This window comes from Malania oleifera, chromosome 1 (genome assembly GCF_029873635.1).
Source record: "Malania oleifera isolate guangnan ecotype guangnan chromosome 1, ASM2987363v1, whole genome shotgun sequence".
Taxonomy (NCBI): domain Eukaryota; kingdom Viridiplantae; phylum Streptophyta; class Magnoliopsida; order Santalales; family Ximeniaceae; genus Malania; species Malania oleifera.
In genome coordinates this window covers 24026476-24050728 of record NC_080417.1, presented here as the reverse complement: position 1 = coordinate 24050728, position 24253 = coordinate 24026476, and the positions used below count along the sequence as shown (strand labels likewise).

At 35.4% G+C, this 24253-nt stretch overlaps 1 protein-coding gene across 1 annotated transcript; it reads left to right on the top strand.

Annotated features, from left to right (window-relative positions):
* The first annotated feature begins 303 nt into the window (after positions 1 to 303).
* On the top strand, positions 304 to 924 carry LOC131153869 (uncharacterized). The gene has a single exon (XM_058106340.1). It carries the CDS (start codon positions 304 to 306, stop codon positions 922 to 924), a length of 621 nt encoding a protein of 206 aa, XP_057962323.1.
* Positions 925 to 24253: the final 23329 nt, after the last annotated feature.

Sequence of the window (24253 nt, the reverse complement as noted above, 5' to 3'; positions counted from 1 at the left end):
GTAGATATAAATGGTAATGATGAGGGGTTGAGGGTGACATAACAATAAATAAAGATTTCATATATATATATATATATATAAAATATGGTGATGGGTTAATAAATGATTGGTGATGGGTGATGGAGATATAATAAAATAAAATAAAAAGGTGGGATAGAGTATAGCATTAAAATAATTAGAAAAATCAGAGTTGATGGAGGCTAATTTTGCTTGGCAGGGTATTTTGCTAGCAAATTCCTAGGTAAGTCTGCCCTAAATGATATTGTCTCATCCTGGCATGCTAAGGTTGACATCTTCTACCATATGAGTGGTTGGATCATCTTCAAGTTCTTCAATGAGGAGAAGATGTCTCAAGTGCTGCAAGGTGGACCTTTCCTTGCATATGGTAGGCCTCTATTTCTCAAAAAATTTCCAAACGTATTTCAATTTAATAATGAGGAACTGAGCATTGTGCCGATGTGGATTCAACTGAAAAACCTTCTGCTTGAATTGTGGACTCTTAACTCCCTTGGGAAAATTTGTTCCATGCTAGATATGCATGTTCATGCTAATAAACTGACCACCAACAGGGAGAGTATTTCCTATGCCAGAGCGTTGGTTGAGATTGATGTCGCTAAAGAGTTAAAGTATAGTGTGAGAGTTCATATGCCATATGGGCAGACTTTTAATCAAGAGGTTTCTTATGAAAATGTGCCAAAATTCTGTACATTCTGTAATATGCTTGGTCATGCAGAAGTGAATTGTAAAAACAAGAAAGAAGTTGAGCAGAGGAGGGGAAAAAAGAAGAAAGAATTTGATGCAGTTAAAGAACCTTTGGATGGTTGCCTAGACTCTTGTAAGTCCAGTGACATGATTGCTGAGAAGGTTAACACTGCAGGGTCCATTGATGCAGTTAAGATTGGTGCTTCTTTCATTCGCTTGTAGTGGGAGCAAAACCTATTGCGTTGGGCAAGGTAATGCTTCCATGCTAATTTGTGTAAAACTAGAAAGTCCATCGACATGGACTACCCGCTTGGGCCTTCAGCATGGTACTTCCTATAGGAGTGCTCTGGACAAGATAAGGATTTCCAAATGTGAAAAGGAGAAATGGAACAGGGACTCTCGGCCGCCTTGAGCTGTCAGTTTTTTCTTGCGTTCTCTTGTATTTGGGATGCCCCTTTTGATTGTACTTGTTTTCCTAGGTGTCGGAAAAGAGAAAAATTTTGTTGCTACTATGTTTTAAGCTCTTGTGCCCTGGATATGCCCAAGTTTTGATTGTATATTATTTTTAGGTTCTTCTAGTTGGATTGGGAGTTGTGGGCCTTCCCTGCCCGGTGTATGTGTCGCATTCTGTACCTATCCGCTTTGATCAATATACATTTACCCTTTTAAGCAAAAAAAAAAAAATGAAGTGAGCGTATTATGTAACATAAGTTAATGATGAGGGTTAGGGTGACATACAATATAAAGTTTCTATATATATACTATATTATAATAGTATATGTGGGTTATAATGATTAGTGATGGGTGATGGAGATATAATAAAAAAAATAAAGGGATGGGGAAAAAAAATCAAAGTTGATGTACTACTTATCCATTCGACAAAAAAGAGAAAGGGACAAGGAGAAAAATAAAAGAGAGAAGAAGGGCAGGGATCACTACCTGTAGCAGTGGAGCAACAGTCGAAGAGGTGTGATGTTGGCAGCGGCTTTGTGATTGGTCTCTTGTTTTCCTTTTTTTTTTTATAATTATTTTCTTCCTTTCCTTCTTCTATTCTACCATATCTCTCTCTTTGCTCTTCTCATTTTTTTTCTTTTGTTCAAAATTTGTAATAATTGGTAAGATAAAAAAAAGACGCGTTGTTAGTAGCGATGTGAGACCACGAACAAGATAGATGTAGTGACAACTGCTGCTGTTGCCAATCAACAACAGCGACGTGCTTACCTTCTTCTTCTATAGCACCATGTACTCCACTTCTTTTGTATGTTTCTTTTCACTCTCTAGAAGCCTTATACTGAATGGGATACATGTACAAAAAGAGAACATAGTAGAAAGTCAAAGTGTTGGTGGAGCAACAAGGGAGTCGTCGATGGATTTGCTATAATCGTCAACGGTTTGGCACCCAATTTCAGGAAATTTTCTTTCTATTTGAAATCGTTGATGGTTTGGCTTGGGAACCTAATGCAGATTTTTGAATTTTGAAAGAGGGGCATTAAGTTAGTTGGGGTTTGGAGGGAAAGCTTCCAGGAACTTCATATATACATTGTTCTTATTGTATTTGGGGGGTTGCAATATTTGTATAGTTGTCTTTGACACGCCGTAGTACAATTTTTCGTTGCTGATTGCTCTGGCAATGCGGACGATTCCTAACCACAATAATTCGTGTGTATTTTGCGATTGTTTTCATACATATTGCGTGGTTGTGTTGTTCTCTTGATTTATTATTGATTCCTACATTTGATTGATTCAATATTTCTGCTGCGCAAATACAATGTACGCAACAAATTGGTATCAGAGCATTGTTTTAATGGCTTCGGGTACTTCATCTACAAAATTTAACGTCGTCAAATTTGATGGAACTAGGAATTTCAATTTGTGGCAAAGAATGGTGAAGGATTTGCTTGTGCAGTAAGACATGGTAAAGGCCTTATACGGAATTCAACTGAAAAGCATGGATGAAGCAAATTAGAAGGAATTGGAGGCAAGGGATGTGGCTACTATTAGATTGCCGATGATGTCTTGTATCACATCATGGAAGAGGATTCTCCTATAGCCATTTGGCAAAAGATTGAAATTCAGTATATGTCTAAGTCTCTTACAAATAAAATATTTCTTAAGCAAAAGTTATATTCATTTAAGATATTGGAAGGTTCATATTTGAACTGACACATCAATGCATTCAATCAAATCATAAGTGATTTAATGCGAGTTGATGCGAAATTCGAGGAAGGTGACAAGGCGATGATGCTACTGAATTCCTTACCAGCATTTAACATGTATGAGAACTTGGTTACGACTCTTAAATAGGGTAAAAAAACCATGAATTTGGAAGAGGTGATAAACATATTGCTCGATTTTCATCAAAGAAAAATGTCCAATGATAAAGTTTTACATGGTTAAGAGCTTGTGGTGAAGAGTAACTAGGAATGTGGAAGACATAAGTCCCAGAGTGGATCTTGGTTGCAGTCTGGAAATAAAAAGGACATAAAGTGTTTTAGGTGCATTAAAATTGGGCACATAAGACCATAATTTTCAGAGCGAAAGAAAGGGAATGCTGAAAATTAACAGGGTTCGTCAAAATCTACAAATGTGGTAGAAAGAGACTTAGGAAGCAGTGATCGTGATATGTTATATGTTTCATCGAGTTTAGAGTGCCTCACAGATTCTTGGATCCTAGATTTCGGATGCTCTTATCATATAACAGCAAATAGAAAATGGTTCAACACCTACAAGTCAGTTAATACTAGTTCTGTTTTGATTGGAAATGATATTTCATGTAAAATAATTGGTATTGGAAATGTCAAAATCAAAAATGCATGATAGTGTTGTGAAAACCTTATATGATATAAGGCATGTACCAGATCTAAGTAAGAATTTAATTTTATTGGGCACTTTATATTGTAACGAATATAGTTACAAGTCTGAAAGTGAGGAAATGAAAGTGTGTGAAGGCAACTTGGTGGTGATGAAAGAGAAAGGGTAGCAGAAAATATCTATGCACTGCAGGGTATTATAGTTGTACGTGGAGCTGCAACTGTAGAATCTGAGTCAGATGTTCTGTGTCATATGCGGTTAGAGAATATACGTGACTACATGTATTCAGATGTTTGGGAATCGGTGAGGATAGCATTACAGGGTAGACATATGTATATCATGGGTTTATCATGCAAGGTTTTGGTGTATCTCATGTGGCACAAGTCTAAGATGTTTACCAGGTTTAACTTGTGGTTAAGGTGGAGAACCAAACCGGGAGAGAAATCATCGGGTCAGACATTGGGATTAAGTACACTAGTTTTGTTCAATAAGTTTTGTGAGCAGTACAGGTTATATGCAAGACTTGCAAGGAATTTCTTGGTGAAGTTAGTCAGTATGACGCGTTTCTCATTTAAGCGATTGCCAAAGGTATCATTAGATGGGAGAGTTTTAGGAGAATTGTGGGTAGGTTTTGTGGTAGACTACTCAGGTTTGAGTGGATATCCACAGGTGCACGTTTCTGGTGATGTTGGATCTAAGCTTGGTGTTATGTCTGGACAGTACATCTTTCTGGGATATAAGAAAGGCGAGTTCAAATTGGGTGATCCTATGGCAAACAAGGCGGTGATCAGTGGAGACATGACTTTTGGTGAGAAAGTCATGGGGTGGCATACTCAGGTAAAGTAAAAGAAATAAATGCTAGAAAACTACAGCAGCAACAATCATGTGGTTCAGGTGAAGTTAGATATTCAGGGCTAAAATGCAAGAAGTTTTATCTTTGCTCAACTGTATCACAATATAAATGGGCATGTGATGCAGGTGGAACTATAGACTCAGGGCAAAGATGACATTGTCCATATTGCAATGTGTTTCATTTCAGGAGACCAACACAGTCACAATAGGCCAAGGTACACTATTAGACCACCACTTAGGTATAAATTTGGCATTCTAGTGTTTTATGCATTCATTACTACTAGAAACAAGGTTTCTACTATTTTTTAAGTTGCAATGCACAACAAAACGAAAAATAGATGGATGAGTATTATGGTGGAGGAAATGGAAATATTGCATAAGAACCAGGTGTGGGAATTAGTAAGGCTTCCAGTGGGGAAGATGGTGATAGGATACAATGGGGTGATGTATGTGTCGTTTTTGAATGACATGTTATTGGCTGGGAAGGCTTTTACTAAGGCTAATCACGTAGGAACTCTATTGAAAGGTTTTGACGTGAATGTTTTGGGTACAACCAAGGGTTTTGGTTTGAAAATTCGCATGGACAAAACTGCATGGAGAATAGTGTTAGCTCAAGATGGCTTTGTGGACAAAGTTGTAGGGAGATTGGTGTTATCTCAGGGTGGCTTTGTAGAAAAAACTGTAAGGAGACTTTGTTTGTCATCTCAAGGGGGTTCTGTGGAGAATCAATGTAAAATTTCTACAACTTGGTACCCAAGGAAAAACGGTGATGTCCGAGATATGTCAAAGGTCCCCTGTGATGGTGTAATAGGGTGTTTTAGCAGGCAACAGAGTGGTCTGTTAGTTATGAGATTTTTTGAAGACTATACAGGGGGCTTTGGTTATAAAAGACTTACCATAGGTTTTGTATTTACTATTGTGGGAAGGCCTTGTTGGAAGTCCAGGGCAAAGTTTCAGGTAGTTACATCTACAACTAAATTGGGGTTGATCGCAAAAGCCTAAGCTACCGCAGGCAAGTTCAAGCCTTGTTTGGACTTGGTTTTTGTCTCCAATTTCTATATAAGGGAGACGGTTCCAACTTAATGTCCCAAGTTCAAGGTGGAGCAGCGGGCTATGTTTTCAGTTTCTCCTAAGGGGTGTATATTCGCCAAGGTAGAGATTGTTGTGATATGTGGTTCATATATTGAATGAAATACATGTAAAAAGAGAGAACATAGTAGAAAATCAAAGTGTTGGTGGAGCATTAGGGAAACCATTGATGGATTGGATATAACCTTCGAGGCTTGGCACCCAATTTCAGACAATTTTCATTCTGTCTAAAACCATCCACAGTTTGGCTCGGGAACCCAACACAAATTTTTGAATTTTCAAAGGGGGACGTTAAGTTGGTTGGAGTTTGGAGGGAAAGCCTCAAGGAACTTTATATATTCATTGTTCTTGATGTATTTGTGGGGTTGCAAGTGTTATAAGTGTCTTTGACACTACATAGTAAAATTATTTGCCAAGTGCTCATGTGGATGTAGGCACTGCCGAACCATGTAATTCCTTGTGTTGTTTCTATTACTTACATACATACTGTGTGGTTGTGTTCTCTTGATTTATCATTGATTGCTGCATTTGATTGATTCAATATTTTGTTGTACAAATACAATTTATACAACACCTTTATTTATAGGCTTGGATTCCGTGGCATTAAATTTAACCAGCTAACCCAAATTTCACCTCCCAATCCAATTTTATTTATTGCTAATTTTCCTAACTGTCAATTTAATTTAACCAATTTTTCTGTGCAGGCGTCCATGTGGTGTTCCAAGACTCATTCATTTATGTTGTATTTTAATTTTTTGTATTTTTTATTTGTTGTATTTCAATTTTTTTGTATTTTTCTCTATTGTATTTCAATTTTTTTTTGCAGTGTTGTATTTTTGTTGTTCTCTGATGTTGTATAAACAGTGTAATAATAAAAGGAAGGAATTGGTTATAATGGAATAACAAATAAAAGAAAGAAGAAATTGTTCATGGGGTACTTTGTGAAAGAAGTTAAACACTATGCTAGTACTTCTACAACTAGTGTACATGAACATACCACTTGCTACATGTGCAATAACAAAGGACATTATGTTTAACTACCCTCATAAAAAGAAGTATGTTAAAGTTAAAAATGAATAGAAAGAAAACAATGGAACTAGATATAATTTAAAGAAAACTAAGAAAATTTGGATTCCAAAAATGACATCTTAAATCTTTCATTGTAGGTATGCTTTAGGATAACACCATCAAAGGAAAAGTAGTACTTGGACAACGGGTGTTCAAGACACATGACCGGAGATAGACCAAGTGCACCATAATAACTCAAAAAGATGGGGGATATGTAACCTTTGGTGACAATGTCAAAGGTAAAATTGTTGGAATTGGTAAAATAGGTAAAAAAAACCCTCTTTAACTATCGATGATGTGTTGTCAGTAGATGGTCTAAAACATAATCTCTTAAGTATTAGTCAACTTAGTGATAAAGGGCTTGAAATTATCTTTAAGAAAGACAAGTATATAATACAAAACCCTAAGAATAATGAAATTCTATTCACAGTACATAGAACAAATAATGTATATTGCATAAAACTTGATAATTTAATATCTCAAGATGTAACTTGCTTAGCTGCCCTAAAAGAAAATAGATGGCTTTGGCATAGAAGATTAGGTCATACTAGCACGGACATTCTATCTAAACTATCAAAGAAAAATTTAGTGAAAGGCTTACCAAATACTAAATTTATCAAAGATAAAATTTGTGACGCTTGCCAACTAGGAAAACAAGTCAAGATGAGTTTTAAAAAGAAGAAACATATATCAACTAGTAGACCCTTAGAACTCATGCACTTAGACTTGTTTGGACCTACTAGAACTCAAAGTTTAGGTGGAAAACAATATGCTTTTGTGATTGTTGATGATTATTCTGGATATACATGGGTATTGTTTTTAGCCAACAAAAATGAAGCTTGTGATATGTTGATAACCCTTTGCAAGAAACTTCAAAATGAGAAAGGGTATAATGTCACTAACTTTAGGAGTGATCAAGGTAGAGAATTTAAAAATAATAATGTCAAAAAATTTTGTAATGATCATGGAATAAACCATAATTTCTCAGCACCTAGAACTCCACAACAAAATGGAATTGTTGAAAGGAAAAATAGAACACTTCAAGAAATGGCTAAAATTATGTTAAATGAAAAAAATTTACGTAAGTATTATTGGGCTGAAGCTGTAAATACAGCTTGTTATGTAATAAATAGGGTATCTATTAGATCAAATCTAAACAAGATACCTTATGAATTATGGAAAGGGAGAAAGCCTAACATAGCTTACTTCCATGTATTTGGATGTAAATGTTTTGTTCTAAATAACAAAGATGACTTAGGGAAATTTGATGCCAAAGCAGATGAAGGAATTTTCTTAAGATATTCTACAAATAGTAAAGCCTATAGAATCTATAATAAAAGAACACTTACTATTGTTGAATCAATGCATGTAACTTTTGGTGAATCAAATCCCTTTGTAAATGAAATCAAGAATGATGAAAATGAGGATATCTCACAAAAGGTGGAAAATCTTGAAATTAAGGAAGAAAAGAAGAAAACAATGAAGAAATTTCAAAAGAAAAACCCACAGAAAATCAAGAATTACCAAAAGAATGGAAATACATAAGAAACCATCCTAAAGATAAAATTATTGGAGAACCTTCAAGAAGAATAACTACTAGATCATCATTAAAGAATATATGCAACCATTATGCTTTCCTATCTCAAGATGAACCAAAAAACGTAGAAGAAGCATTAAATAATGATTCATGGATTATGGCTATGCAAGAAGAACTTAATCAATTTGGAGGAAGTTAAGCATGAATATTAGTTCCGCAGCTGCTAGTGAGATAAAACCGGTGAAGAATCAGAGAAAAGTGATGACGCATCTAAAGAAAAATCTAGTGATGACTCTAAAGAGACTGAGGAAGAAGGAGAAGCTTATAAAGAAAAAGGCTCAAAAGGAAAAGAAGTTGCTGAAGATGGTACTTCAGAATTTGATGCTTGATTAATTTTTGTTATTTTGTAACTTTTAAAAAAAAAAAAAACTTTCACTTTTTTACATATTTTGCTTATGTATGGACCACTTGGTCTTTATATGTTTGTGTTATTTCCTTTTTGATTGATGTCAAAAGGGGGAGTATGTGGATGAATAAAAGATGGTTATGATGACCTATGGTATGTATATTATGGAATTATGGAATATATTATAGTTATGTCACAAAGGGGAGTATGCATGATGATTAAGTATGCATGATGAAGTATTTAAAATTATACTTATTTGTGTTATTTTCTTTGAAGATTTATGCTTATTGCAAGGGGGGACCTTTTAAGGCTTACCTATCTTTTCTCCTTATTTTTCATCATTAAAAAGAGGGAGATTCTTGGCCTAAGCAAGGTTTATGACTCTTGATTTTGATGATAACAAAGTAAGGTTATCTACTGTCCTTAAAAGTTGTGATATTTCAAATATTGAAACAAAAACATACTTCATGAACACAAGTGATCAATTCTAAAAGCTCAAGAGACCAACATAGAAATACTTGAAGATCACAGGAACATTGAAAGCTCATATCAAACACAAGTGATCAATACTGAAAATTCAAGAACTCAAAGCAAAATCTTGATGAAGTTTTTTTTGAAAATGAGTTCAAGAAATAAAGAGTCTAGTAGGACATGTTTGTAAGTACTTCAATTATTTTCAAATTATGAAATTGCATTTTGAAGCTCACTAGGAATGAAGAGACCTAGAGATCTTAATTTTAAAACTTGGAACATATTTTTCAAAGAAAACAAATTAACATTCCAAAAATAAATAAGAAAAGAGAGAGAGAGAGAGAGAGAGAGAGAGAGAGAGAGAGAGAGAGAGAGAGAGAGAGAGAGAGAGAGAGAGAGAGAGAATAACAAATATTTTAAAAGTCAATTTTTTTTACTTGCTAGGCACCTGACTGCACATGGTTAGTAGGCTGTCAATTTAAATACTTTTAAAATACACAGACAGAATGTCGTCAGGCTACTACCTGGACCTTGACAGATGCCTGATGAGGTTTTTTGAGAAACCTGTCCAGGTTTCATCAGGTTGTTGTCACCCTACTACCTGTTTATTAAAACTAAGAAATTCAGTGATAGGCGCCTGACAACTAGGTGACAGGCGACTGCCACCTTACTACCTATGTTATATATAAGTGAAATACATTGACAGGCAACTTACTGGAAGCCCTCAAACTACTACCACACGGCAAATTTTAAAATTTATAACAAACATATTTTTGAAAAATTAATTTCTTGGGACTCAAACTTGTTCAAAACTAGGACACTACTTCAAGTAAATGTGGGGATCAAGTGAAATACTTTTTTAACTCTATAAATACACCCAAGAACAATTGATTCAATCACCAAGAATCAATTACAGCATTCATACTCTCTCAAATTGTTCTCAAACTCTCAAAGGCTCTCTCACTCTCAATTTGCATGAAATCTACTGAGGCTTTGCTAACTCTCAATCTCTAGTATTGTGCTACAATTCCAATTTCTTTCATCCATTGAAAGAATCCTTTGGTGATATACTTTTGGGGCTTCAATCTAAATTTCATATTTGATTTTTCTTTGAAGTATATAGCTCTGAATTTGTACTAATCGGCTCTTTTAAGAGCATCTTTTGTACACCTTGTTTAAAATCTTGTTTTGTAGATTGACGGTTCAAGTGCTTGGATCGTTGAACCGAACAAGGGAATATCGTTTGGAGAGGCGGGCTCTAGCCTAATTAAGGAGTGGTTGTAATGGTGTATATCCGCCCGGAAAAGGAACTAATATAGTGGAATCATTTGGTAGTTTGCCAAAGGCGAGGACGTAGGCTGGAGATAAGCCGAACCTCGTAAAACTTGGTGTTCTTCTCTCTACTTTACCCTTTAATTTCTACACAATATTTTTATTTGTTGACTGCATATTGCTGATTGCAGGGCTTAAGTAAAAATTCAGAGAAGACTCTTAATTTTAGAAAGTATGTTTTAGTTAACCTTTTGCAGATACCCACAAGGGAGTACATTGGTTAATTTGCAAAAATCTTGGTTAAGAGAGAGCATTACAAATCAAAATCAAAACAGGGCTTGCATATAAACACGGAGCTGCTACCAAAAGCTTAAAAGCATCAAGTTCTTGAATAATTGATTGATTTTCATATTGTGGTTGATTGGATTGTTTAATTTTCAATACTTTGTGGTTTGATTTGGTTGTAGTTATAAATTGATTGATTTAATTACATTCTTGTTATTGCACTAAAACAAGTAAGAAGTTAAAAAGAATTTAACTTTTTAATTAACCCAATTCACCCCCCTCTTGCAAACACTATTCTAATTTCAGAAAGATTTCCATAGATCCTGATACATTTTAGTGCTTTCTGGATGCACTGTATAAAGAGAGCGATGTGCCTCTTCCAGAATGGTTCTTTTAGTTTTAGCATCATTGGGTATACATACTCTAGTGCAAAACCTCAAAACCCCATCATCTAAAATATTAAAATCTGCCCTCAGTCCACCCTGCACTTTATCCATAATCTTCACCAGTTTTATATCTTTCATTTGAGCAGATACAGTCATAATCCTTTCCAACAAAGTTGGTTGAATTACTAGATTAGCTATGAATGCTTAATGATTTCCCTCTACTAATTCTACATGAAATCTTTCTAGATCCATCCTGATCTGGTGTTGAGTTACCACTGCTGATAATTACGCACTCATTGACTTCCGACTCAATGCATCGACTACCACATTAGCTTTCCCTAGGTGGTAACTAATGGTATAGTCATAATCCTTTATCAGTTCCAACCATCTCCTCTATATCTTATTCAATTCCTTCTGTGTGAAGAAGTACTTAAGGTTTTTGTGGTCCGTAAAGATCTCGCACCTTCCACTGTATAGGTAGTGCTTTCATATTTTCAACACATAAACCACTGCTACCAATTCCAAATTCATGCGTCGGATAATTCCTCTCCTACTCCTTGAGTTGACGAGAAGCATATGTGATGCCTCTTTCCCTGTTGCATCAAAATACACCCAAGCCCTTTCTGAGACGCATTACTATAAATCACAAAACCACTATCTCCTGATGGAATCATCAAAACTAAAGCAGTGACGAGTCATTGCTTCAATTCTTGAAAACTTTTCTCACAATCATCAGTCCACTCATACTTCACATTTTTCCTTGTTAACTGTGTTAGAGTACCCCGATAGTTTAGAAAACCCTTCCATGAACTGGCGATAATACCCTTCCAGATCTAAGAAACTCCCGACCTCGTGAACATTTTTCAATCTTGCCTAATCCACTACCACCTCTATCTTACTCGAGTCCACAGAAATACCACCGCTAGAGATCACGTGCCCTAAGAATGCAACTTTTTCCAATCAGAATTCAATTTTCTTGAATTTAGCATAAAGTTTCCTTTCTCTTAGCATCTGAAGTACCAACCTCAAATGAGTTCCATACTCCTTGAGAATCCTTGAATAAATCAAAATATCATTGATAAGCACCACCACGAACTGATCCAGATATTTATGGAAGACCTTGTTCATAAGGTCCATAAATGTCGCAGGAGCATTAGTTAGTCCAAATGGCATAATCAGGAACTCATAGTGGCAATATCTGATTCGAAAAGCAATTTTTGGAACATCCTCTGATTTGACTTTCACCTGATGATACATGGATCGAAGATCGATCTTGGAGAAGACATGTGTTCCCTGAAGCTGGTCAAATAGATCATTAATACGGGGTTACAGGTATTTGTTCTTAATTGTCACTTTATTTATTTTCTGGTAGTCGATACACATCCTCATCGATTCGTCCTTCTTTTTAACAAATAGAACTGGTGCTCCCCGAGGTGACATACTAGGTCTGATGAATCCCTTGTCCACTAATTCCTGCAATCATTCTTTTAATTCTGTCATCCTTGGAAGTAGGTCAATGGAAAACTCGATTTCAATGTTGAGAGGCAACTGAGGTAAATTCTCTGGGAATACATCATAGAAATCCCTCACTATTGGGATATCTTCAAACTTTAATTCTCCCTTGGGTGCTTCCTTCACACAAGTTAGGTACCCCTGGCATCCTTCCAGAAGTAGCCTCTTTCCCTGAATAGCTGATAGTATCTGTGGTGAGGAACACATGCATGACCCAACAAACCTGTACTTCTGCTCCCCAGGAGGTCTAAACACTACCTCTTTCTTCAGTACTAGCATAGTTGGAGGCTAGCTAGTCCATTCCCATAATGACATCGAATCCATGCATGTCAAACACTATTAGATCAGTAGGTAGCATCCTTCCCTAAATACTCATTGGATAGTCTTTAAACACTTTTCTACATACCACTACTATCCCGATTGGTGTGGCCACAGATAATTCGACATCTAATAGCTGGATTTCTATCCCACACAACTTAGTATACACCAGAGATATGAAACAATGTGTTGCTCCTAAATCAAATAACACAACTGTTGACCCTATGGATCATACCCTGTTTTGATTATGACAAATACTCCAATATTTAATGGTTACTGAGTGTGTGTGTGTAGGTTTTCATTGACAAGATCGTGTGATGGCACATGATGACTCAAAGGCAAAAAAAGAAGTACAAGATTTACTTGTTGTAATTGTATATTAAGTTTAATTTGGGTCTGTAATAGTAATATAGGAACAGTCTGTAATAATAAATGATTGACACGCATGTAGGAACTAAAGCTCAAGTCTGTAGTTTGACCTCGGTCGACTGACGCCAGGTTTTTTAGCATACTTAAAAAGGCCATAGAAAGACCCTAGGTCCCAACACTTAGTGCTCAAAGTCCCCAATATCATTTATAATATCAGGGGAATTAATTAAAGCAAAATTTGGACTTAATTGAAAATATGTGAGAGATCGGGCGACTGAACCCCAGGTGTATAAAACACCTCGAGCACCCGAACCGTTGAGAAGTCAGCTAATTGACCAGGTTTCGGGCGACCGAACCTGTAATGAACGTATCGCCCTCGAGCAACCGACCCATGTGAGAACACTTTTCAACAACCTGGGCACCCGAACCTTCGTGTTCAAAAAGGCCTCGGGCGACCGAACTTGCTGGTTTGGTTAACTGAACTCAGCACCGGGCACCCGAACCGTGCAGCAAATGTTTCTAACTTTTGTTCAGCCAACTAAACCTAGAGTCAAATGAACGAACTCTTTAAAAATGCTTTTTTTGACTGAGTCTATTCAGGCGACCGAACCTTGGCTCAACCACCCGAATCTCGCGGGTTAAATTATTTTTTTTACCGAGGTTAAATTTAATTAAACAGGGTTAATTTTCCTAAACAGTTTTAAAAAAATTTTAAGAATACCCTACATGTCCCCAACGGTTATATTTTTGCCACTCTCTATATATAAGGGCTCATTTGCAAAATTAAGGAGAGATTAGCAACATAATTAGTGAAAAAATCCTCTCAATCTCAAAATCCTATTTTGCCTATAATACTACTATATACTCTCAAACCTTCATTCCCTTGATACATCCTATCCTTGTGAGAGTTTTGTATTGTGTTATTGATTAATATAGTTTGCTCATACTCCCATTTGTTTGGTTGTTTATTTGATATTGCTTTTGGGGAGTTAAGCAAAGAGTTATCCCACATATTTTACTTGATAAATCTTGTGTTGGGAAAAACTCATTAGCTTGAAGATCTTAGCATTTTCATTGCAAGATTCCTTAAAACTTTATTTGTTTTGTGCGTGCAAAATATTTTACAAAGTTAGATTTCAAAAAACTCTTGTGCTAAATACATTTGAGAAAATACTTTTGAGTTCGTTTGAATATTATTGCTAGCATCTTTGAAACACTAATCTGATATTGAGATTTGATACACTTTGGTTAGTTTCAAAGATTAGTTTGTAATACACTCATGTGCTTGATTAGATAAAGTCATTATTCTGAGTGTTGATTGCACACATAGAGCACTAAGCTTATAGTTCATACATACTTTAGGTGCATTGATTAGATATTGTGCGTAGTGGTATGTATCGACTTATGTAAAAAGCATTTTTTTTGTACACCACTTTATCTTGAATATTTGTATTCTAGAGGTGGGCTCGAAGAGGGAGACTAGCCCTGTTGAATAGTCCCGGACTGGCTTAGACCCGGTTAGGAAAGCTAGGTGCGTCATCCTAGTAAGGCGTGTTGGTTGAGGTCAGCCTCGTGAATTGACCTGGTTGTAATCGGTGCTACTCCACCCGTTAAGTGAGCTTTAGTGGAATCCTCGGGCTTGCGAGCTAGAGGTGGGGTCGTAGGCACAGTTGGCCAACCCCGATAACATTTCTTGTGTGTACTTTTAATTTTTGCATTTTAAATTCTAGCACATTAATGTTTGTATTTTACTATTGTGAATGATTAGGTTAATAATTGCATAGACAGACCCTAGGTTTAGTAACACTGTTTCTAGATTAATTAAACCAAGGAGGAAATTTTTAAATACTTAATTCACCCCCCCCCCTCTCGGGAATACACCAAAGCTAACAACAACAGCTTTATTTGAAAACATAAAAATAGTACTTGTCACCATGTCACATGCATTCTCTATGTCCCCTAGAGTAAAAGTATAGACCCGCGCCTCGATGGTGTTCTTTTGGTAGTTGACTCGATGTGCTTGATTGTTTCCCCGAAATTGTCTAGGAGCAGGCGCGTTACTTGGCCGCACATGACAGTATCGTGCGATGTGGCTGGGTCTACCGCACCGATAACAGGTATTCGTTCCAGCTTGGCATTCCCCCTAATGCCTCTTGTTACATCTAGGGCAAGTATGGTATGATTGATTACCTTGATACACTCGACTCCCCATCTCCTGTCTCTGGCCCCCACTGTTACTATTTCTCCTCCATGGGCTCTGACTTGTACCTGTTTGAAAACCAAGAGGCGTGGGCCTCTTCCTCTGATTTTGTACCCCTGCTCCTTTGTGTAGACTTGTATCCACTACCGTGGCTTTGTCCACCAATTTTGAGAAGTTTTGAACCTAAAAAGCCACTACCTGCTCGTAGATCCCCTGTCTCAGGCTTTTCTAGAACCTCCATACCTTCTTCGACTCATTTGAAACCAAATATGGGGTGAAGCAGGACAACTCAACAAATTTGGCTACATACTGCTAGACTGTCAAGTGCCCTTGGGTCAAGTTCAAAAACTCCTCCGCCTTAGTATCCTTAGTGGTAGAGGGGAAGTATCGATTGAAAAAGATCTCATTAAAACAACTATAGGTCATGACTATGGACACTAGCCTCTGCTCCTCAAGTAGCTTTACAGCTATTTACTAACGCTTGGCCTCTCCCGTCATTTTAAAGGTGGCATACAAGACTTTCTATTCATCGGTGCAGGGAAGGACTGCTAGTATTTCACCAATCTCTAGAATCCAGTTTTCTGCAATGAATGGGTCGACTCCTCCTGAGAAAGCTGGGGGATTCATATGGGTAAATTGCTCTATAGTGCAGCTCTGATCAGCTAGTGGGCAATTATGTCCCCCAAGAGTTCCGTGCAATCTCTACCATGACCTACTAGGCTATACTACGCAACATTGAATTAGAATCACTGCCATCCACGCTGGAAGCTCCGACGTTGCAACTATCTCTAGCATTTGCATTGTTACCCCCAGGGTCCATCCTGAAAATAGGACAAAAAATAATCTTAGAATCTTAATATCATAACACGATCAGTACAATCACCTACCTAAGAAACTATAAAATGTATTATATCCTCATACTAAATACTTAGGCTTTCCCCTTAGGAACTTCCCTCACAGAAACAAACAATTTAACATCCAAGTTTCCCATTTCAATTTCTAGTCTTACTGCTCGAAAACAAAACCGTTGATGGTTTGTCATGACTTTCTTAAAAGTGGTCATCTTAGGAAAATCACTAAAGATCATCAAGGGATTTCTGCCTCCAGGTTGTGAAACCAAAACCCAAAAATCTAATTTAATCTTTATAATGACTTACTAAAATCCTAATCTACCCATTTCTACTCTAATCATAATCCATACCTATACTCTGGTATTATCATTCGCTAAAGTTAATAAAACCTAGCAACTTAGGCTCTAATACCACATTTTGTAATGCCCCAAACCCGATGGGGCTCGGAGTGCTATTCTCCATACATGTATCTCTGATACCATCATTATAATGACCCGAACCCAAAGGGGGGTACCGGGTACACTTGTCCATTACTCAATTTAAAACATGCAGTGGAAAAACACCAAACCTCAAAAACTATACCAAAGTTCTAAACCTTCTTAATTCCATAAGTATCTCCCCAACAACAATAATACAGCCCAAGGTATACAAAATAGATCTATATACGTGTACATATCAGCATCTCACAAGCACTTACTTCAACCCAAAAACTATCTAGTCCCATCTCGGAGCTCCCTAAGCTCAACTCCCTAGACTTCTTGAAATGTTAAAATTATTAGGGTGAGACACTTCTCAGTAAGACGGAATAAGTTATTATTAGTGTATGGCAAATGAATTTTTATGTAAGCAGAATATAACCATTAATTTAACTTTAAATAAAATAGCATTTGAAATTTATACTCACACCTATATAATTGAAAAATATTCATTTTCTTCTCAAAACATGCTTTATCTCAATAAATTTCTCTGTTTACATAAATCTATATATATACTCATTAAAAAACCTCCCTGATTGGACAATCATATAACATCATGTATTAACCCCACATGATCAGGTTGTGCGGTCTAAAGACTGGACTTATCATTGGCTGGCCTACCAAGCTAAGTCAACATAACATGCTCTGAAGTACGATTTGCCTACCTTAACCTGGTCTGGACTCAAGGGGTATCTTGCTCTTCTCAGAACAAATTGACTATCTAAGTACTAACACTCTCCAAATAGTGTGGTTGTGCTAACTTACCATTAGTTACGATACCGTGCTCTCAACATAATTGGTCCATCAGGGTTCTTATACCATATAATACAATCTATATAATAAAAACAGTAACATGATCTCATTTTCTCAACTTGGTATCAAACTTTCATTTCATAATCATCATTTCACATATCGATATAAAAACCGTCTTTTCATAAATCACATTCTTCTCAACATTTTCTGAAGTCAGTATAAAACCATAACTTTCACCATACCATACCATAAAAACAAACAGGTTTATTTATGCAATAATAATCATTCTCATGCCACATGATTTGCATGATAATTCATAATATAATAAACTACTAGGAAAAAATATACTTTACTAAAAACAAGGGTATGATTATCTCTATAATTTTATTTAACTCATAATATAGGTTTTATAGGAAAATGAGATGATTACCCGTACTCACTTTGGTTTTCCCAAATACACACAAACACACACAAATAAGTAAATAAATAATATAATATAATATAATATTAATAATAATAATAATAATAATAATAATAATAATAAAAAACCCAAAATCATCATTTTCATATGCGCAATTATTCAGAAAATCATATATACCATTCATGTAATCACATGCTTCATTTTAATTAGTTAACTCCAAAAATAACTGACATAATCTATTCTTCTTACCTTATCTCTGGAGTGGTACCTACGATACCCAAACGATGAATCCACTCCGGTTAAAAGGCTGAGGATCGGAGTTAAGACTCAGAAAAGGTGTTTTTTTCTTCAATTTGGCCAAGGATTGGAGAGAAACTGAAGAGAGAGAGAGAGAGAGAGAGAGAGAGAGAGAGAGAGAGAGAGAGAAACCACAGCCTAGAGAGTTATTTCTATATAATCTATTTTGCTTCCTGGATAATATCAGCAACATATTACTTTGTATCGATATTGAAAAAAATAGGAAAAACTCAATCCCCGACAATGGCGCCAAAAACTTGACCGATGCAAACTACAAGTGCACAGTATCGTAGTTTTATAATATAATGATGTGTAAAGTATCATCCTTAGGGATTGATGTCTTAATTTTACTAAGTACCGAATTTATAATAACCTTGATTTTATTTAGAAAAATTAATAATTTTAGACTAAGAAATTTAAATAAACTACTTTAAATAAATTATTCAAGAGACTTTAAAACTGGATGCCGCTTATCAAATTACTGATGATGAAAACTTCTAGGAAACCGATTTCACCTAGTTTCTCACTATGCTTTACTCATCTAGCCAATTCGAATTTGTATTCTCTGTTTGTTAACAAATCTCCAATTTTTCCAAAAGCCTCTTTCGATAGTCAATCAAAACCTATTCTTATTTATTATTTAACATACGATTATGCAAATTAATAACACAAGAACGCAATAAGACCCTTGATTTTTAATGCTACGTAGGTTCATACAAGTCTTTCGATCTCTATATTTACCAACGCTGAATTATCCAAGATCTATCCTATAATCCCCCCCTTTTGGTATCAAATCACAAGACTAATATCATTTAATTAATGGCCAGTTAATTAAAAGCATTAAACGCAAAACAATTCAAACAAACATTAATGAAAACTACTTCATATTGGCCTTAAAGAGCAAGCATAGTTCAAAACTCGCTACATTGTTTTCCCAGAATACAAAAATTTAGTTCATTCCGAAAATTATATTCAACAATAAAGATTTCACTATGTCTTATTTTATTTGGAGAATAGATAAAAAGTCAACACTCGCAGCACCACCGTCGCACGCCGCGAACACCCCGAGCACAGTTGTTGTTCGCCGCCTTGCAATTCCAAAAAGATTTTATTTTTCTATGCTGCCAGCCCTCCTTTACCACTGTTCATGTTGTTTTTCAATGCAGCGCAGCACCTCTAAATAACTCCAAGAAAGAAGATCTCCTAGGACGGATGCCTCCATTGCCTCAAAGAAGAGAGACGCCAAGGCCAGAGAGTCTCCAAGAAACCCCTCTATGGCTCCCTTTCTTTATGCGCTCCAAAAGAAAAAATCCCCCTTCTTTGGTGCGGCCTCCCCCAGAAAAAAAATTTGTCCTCCCCCAAAATACTTCTCTTGTGCACGGCCTCCAATACCCTAACCCTATGCCTCCTTTGACTTTTTCCAAAACCCTCATTCTTTCCTTTCTTTCCTTTTCTTTCATTTCTTTTCTTTATTTCCTTTCTTTTGTTCCTCACCCAGCGAGCTACTTTAAGTTGACTCAGCTGCATGGCCGGGTCACATCACACTTTTTTATTTTTTTTATTTATTTTCTTTTCTTTTCTTTTTTTTTCTCAAAGGCACATGGTCTGCCCTCCACATTAAAGCCAAATTTTGACCCTCCTATGGCCTGTAACTCTCAAAGCTCAAAACAAAAAAGTTGTAGAACTCTTTCTCAGATTTCCCTAGAATTTTGAATCTTCTCAATCAGAGCTCGGGCAAGAAAGTTACACCCAGATTACGTAGAATTGTCAAAATAATCCATAAAACAGTGTGTGGTAACTTCATGTCTGATTTCGACCTTGATGCATCCAGTATTTCGAAAAATGCAAAACATGAAAATTGTAGAGCGTTTCCTTATCTTTCTACGGCATCCTAAATCATCTAAATCGGACATATTACAAAGTATTGTCGGTTTTTAACTTCTAATAGTTGCCCTGCAATAAAAAATACCAAAATTTCATAAATTACTCAATAAAACCCAAATTTTATAAATAGAACACAATGTTAGAATATTGAGAGTAATTAGGCATTTAAATAAAAAATGTAATTCTTAATACATGAATTAAAGCACCTAATTACGCAATTTAAGCGCGTAATCAATCAGCAACAGTTCCTATCTATCCACTGCTATGAAAATAGTCTCATACTAGCACATCTAAATTTTAATCATCTTCACGAGCAACTCACCCATGCATAGATATTTGAACGAAGCTATTTCTTAATTTTGTGCATCCCCATCCCTTTTTAGTACTGTGATAATGAACAACTTCAAAAGATCTCTCTGTAATGACTCCCAAAAATTGTATGCATGGAAAAAAAATTAAAATTAAAATTAAATAAATAAATATTATTAAATTATATAATATAAAATAATATAATAATAATAATAATAATAATAATAATAATAATATTATTATTATTATTATTATTATTATTATTATAAGATTTAGGATAGGGAGTATTCTGAGATTGAAATTGATTTTCAATCTCACCCCCCCAGTGGCGTTTCATCTCTCTCTCTCTCTCTCTCTCTCTCTCTCTCTCTCTCTCTCTCTCCTTAACTCTTTCTCTCTCCCCAATTTTTCGGCAAAACTTGCGCCGATTAAAGAACGGAAAATATCCCTAGATTCCAAATTCAGCCACCAACATTTTAATTGGGGAGATTTCATGGTTTGGACATAGTAGGCACCACTCAGGTAAAGGGATTAAATTATGTCAGTTATTTTAAAAATTCACCTGGTTAAATCATGATATATGGTTACTGGAACATTGTTTATGGTTTTCTGAGTAAATTTATAGGTATGAAAATTATGGTTTATTTATTAAATTGTAGTATTAGATTAAATTAGATTTTTGAGAATATTTTAGAATTAATTTAAACTGTAGGGACTTGATTAAATTAGATTTTGGGGAGTATTTTGAAATTAAGTTAAACTGCAAGGATTTGATTAAATTAGATTTTGGGAAATATTTTGGAATTAAGTTAAATTGCAGGGAGTTGATCTGAATGGGTTTTTGGGAATCTTTTAGAATTAAGTTAAACTACAGGGATTTGATTATATCAGATTTTAGGAATGTTTTGGAATTAAATCAAACTGTAGGGATTTGATTATATCGGGTTCTTGAAACATAATGGGATTTAAATTAAATAGGTGAAATTGATCATACACTTGTTTTTAGCAAAAATATATTTTTCCCGGGCAGTTATTATATTATGATTAATTAATCAAATCATGTGGCATGAGAATAATTATTGTTGTATGATTAAACATGATTGTTTTTATATAGTTATGAAATGACAGTTATGGTATGGCAGTTTAATCATGAGTTGTGAATTTATACTGGTTTGTGATTTCATATTGAGCTATGACTTTATATTGAAATCATGAAATGTTGGGAATAATGTGATTTATAAAAAGGCAATGTTATACTAATATGTTTTTTTGTTATGAAATGCACGGTGATTTACAGATCATATAATGTTGACTCTATGAGTCCAATCCTGTTTTGATAATGACAAATCATTTGGTATTTGACTTGTGCATTAAGATTGTGAATAAGAACAATATTTAGCATGCACGGAAGGCTAGAAAGTCATGGAAACCATGAAGATTAAAGTATATACATCTTGCCACAATCCATGGAATTAAAAGAGTAGAAGAATGAAGATGCAAGTGAAAAGTTTAAAATCATCATGGGAATGGGTATTTGGAACTAAATGTATTTACATATTTCATATGATTTAATTCGAAGCTCAAAATATGCCCTAAACTGACTTTAAGACTCATGCATCTCATGAACATCTTTAGGGGATTTTTATGGACTTAGAGATATTTTAAAACCCCGAAAAATATTTATAAAAGAGCAAAGAAAGAGTGCAAAAGCATATTTTTGAATCTAAAAGAAAAATCCAGAAAATGGTATGTTCAAAAGATCAAACTCCCTAACCAGAAGACTAAAGTGTCAACTTTAGAAGACTGAAGTGTACGCTCAGTCGTCTAAAGATTTAACTTCAGAAGACCGAAGTTTAAGCTCAGTCGTATGAAGAATTTCTTTAGAAGACCGAAGAATAAGTTTAGTAGTCTGAAGAATTATTGGAGAAACACAGAAACGGGCAGAAGCACACTAAAAGACTGAACCCTGACTTCACTCGTCTAAACCCGCAACTTCAGAAGTCTGAACCCCAACTTTAGTCGTCTGACCCTGTGTCCAGTTCAATTTTTCAAAGCTTTAAGGAACTTTAATCGTCTGAGCCCTAACCCTCAATCATCTGAACCTGCGGGAAGATTAAAAAAAATTAATCTTTAATGAGAGAACACGCGAGTTATTTCTACATCAAGTTGATCCAACGATTAGAAATCATCCTAATGGCAAGGTTACCTATATAATCAACATCTAAACTCTAGTGCCCCTAAGAAAAACAACCTTTGGCATACGATTGAGCATATTGTAAGATTAGCACAACTTTGGGAAACACACTGCTAAAACTTTTGCTTGGGATTTTAAAGTTTATACGTCAAATCTGAGCTAAGGCTATCTTGATCTTCAAAATCCTTTCTAGAGATTGTTGTGCATTCAACTTGGTTTTGAGGTTTGGTAAATCGATTTGCTTGTTAATCTTTATTCTCAAAGAGTTTTTCATCTCAAAATCCATTATTGAATATTATTTGAGAGATTGATCTTGAGTGTGCTTATATTAGATTGTATTTGACAAGATCACTACTTGAGAAAAGTTTTTTTATTGGTCAAATTATTTTGATGCAAGTGTGTATTCATTTAAAGACTCGATATTTTCGATATTACAAAATCACTTAATTAAATATCCTTAGAAGTTCATAACTATATATATTATTGAGGGATATTTTCTGAAAAATCTTATATTAGGTTTTGATCTTTGGAACTCATATCATATATATATACATATTACAAAGATCATATTGTGTTTGGATATTTGGAAGAAAGCTTATTGATCTAGATCTTTATAATCTTCAAGACAAATTTTTTAATAAGATCACATTTGGTAGTCGTGCATCTAGAAAGTTGAACTAGAACCCTAAGTTCTCCAAAACGTTTACTTATATAATTATTTTGGGAGAATTGATAAAAGGGAAATTTGGTGAATCATATCATTCATATTACGATTATATCGTTACATACATACTGAGCTTCAAGTTTCATCATATGGATATGTGTTAGGTTTTCAATTGTACTCACTAGCTTTGTTAGAAGCAATATTGAGTTGTTTTGCAAATTGAAATTTTATATTGTAATCATGGTTCGGGTTGTGAACCAGGTGAGGAGGAAGTTGTGCCTCTTGTAAGCAGCAGATGTAAGGGAAGCTCCGTCCCGGTTAAAGGAGCAGGGATTTAGTGGAATCCTTGAGTGGGTTGCTCAAGGAGAGGACGTAGGTCGGGTTCGCTGAACCTCGTAAAAACTGTGTTTGCCTTCTCTCTTTCTTTACTTCTTTTAATTTCCGCAACGCATTTCATTACTTGTCTTGCTTGTGTGTATGTTGAATAACCCCACACGCACTTGATAATTAATTGGGTAAAATAGAATTTATTGAGATAATAATTTGAATCAGTGTGAAACCCCTACAAATAATTGATTAAATATAGAAATAGGGATTAAGTGGTAAATAATATTAAAGGTTTTTAAAAATACCCAATTCACCCCTCCTTAGGATTACACCTAAATTAACATATAATTATTGAGAAATATGAATTGATGAAATTATTATTATATCATGAATTGTGTGAAGAGCCACGAAAGGGGTGAATTGGTCATGTTACTTGTGTAGGGTCACGAAAGGGGTGAATTGGCCATGTTACGTGTGTAGGGTCACGAAAGGCGTGAATTGGCCATGTTATATGTGAAGCGTCATGAAAGGGGTGAATTGGTCATGTTATATGTGAAGGGCCACGAAAGAGGTGAATTGACCATATTATGTGTGAAGGACCACGAAATGGGTGAATTGGTCATGTCATGTGTGAAGGACCACGAAATGGGTGAATTGGTCATGTCATGTGTGAAGGGTCATGAAAGGGGTGAATTGGTGATTACGCGTCAAAACTGCGTAATTGGGCATTTAACCCGGGTTTTACGGTTTATATTTTTAATTAAATGTCAAAATTTGTTCAATATTTTAACAAAGTGCC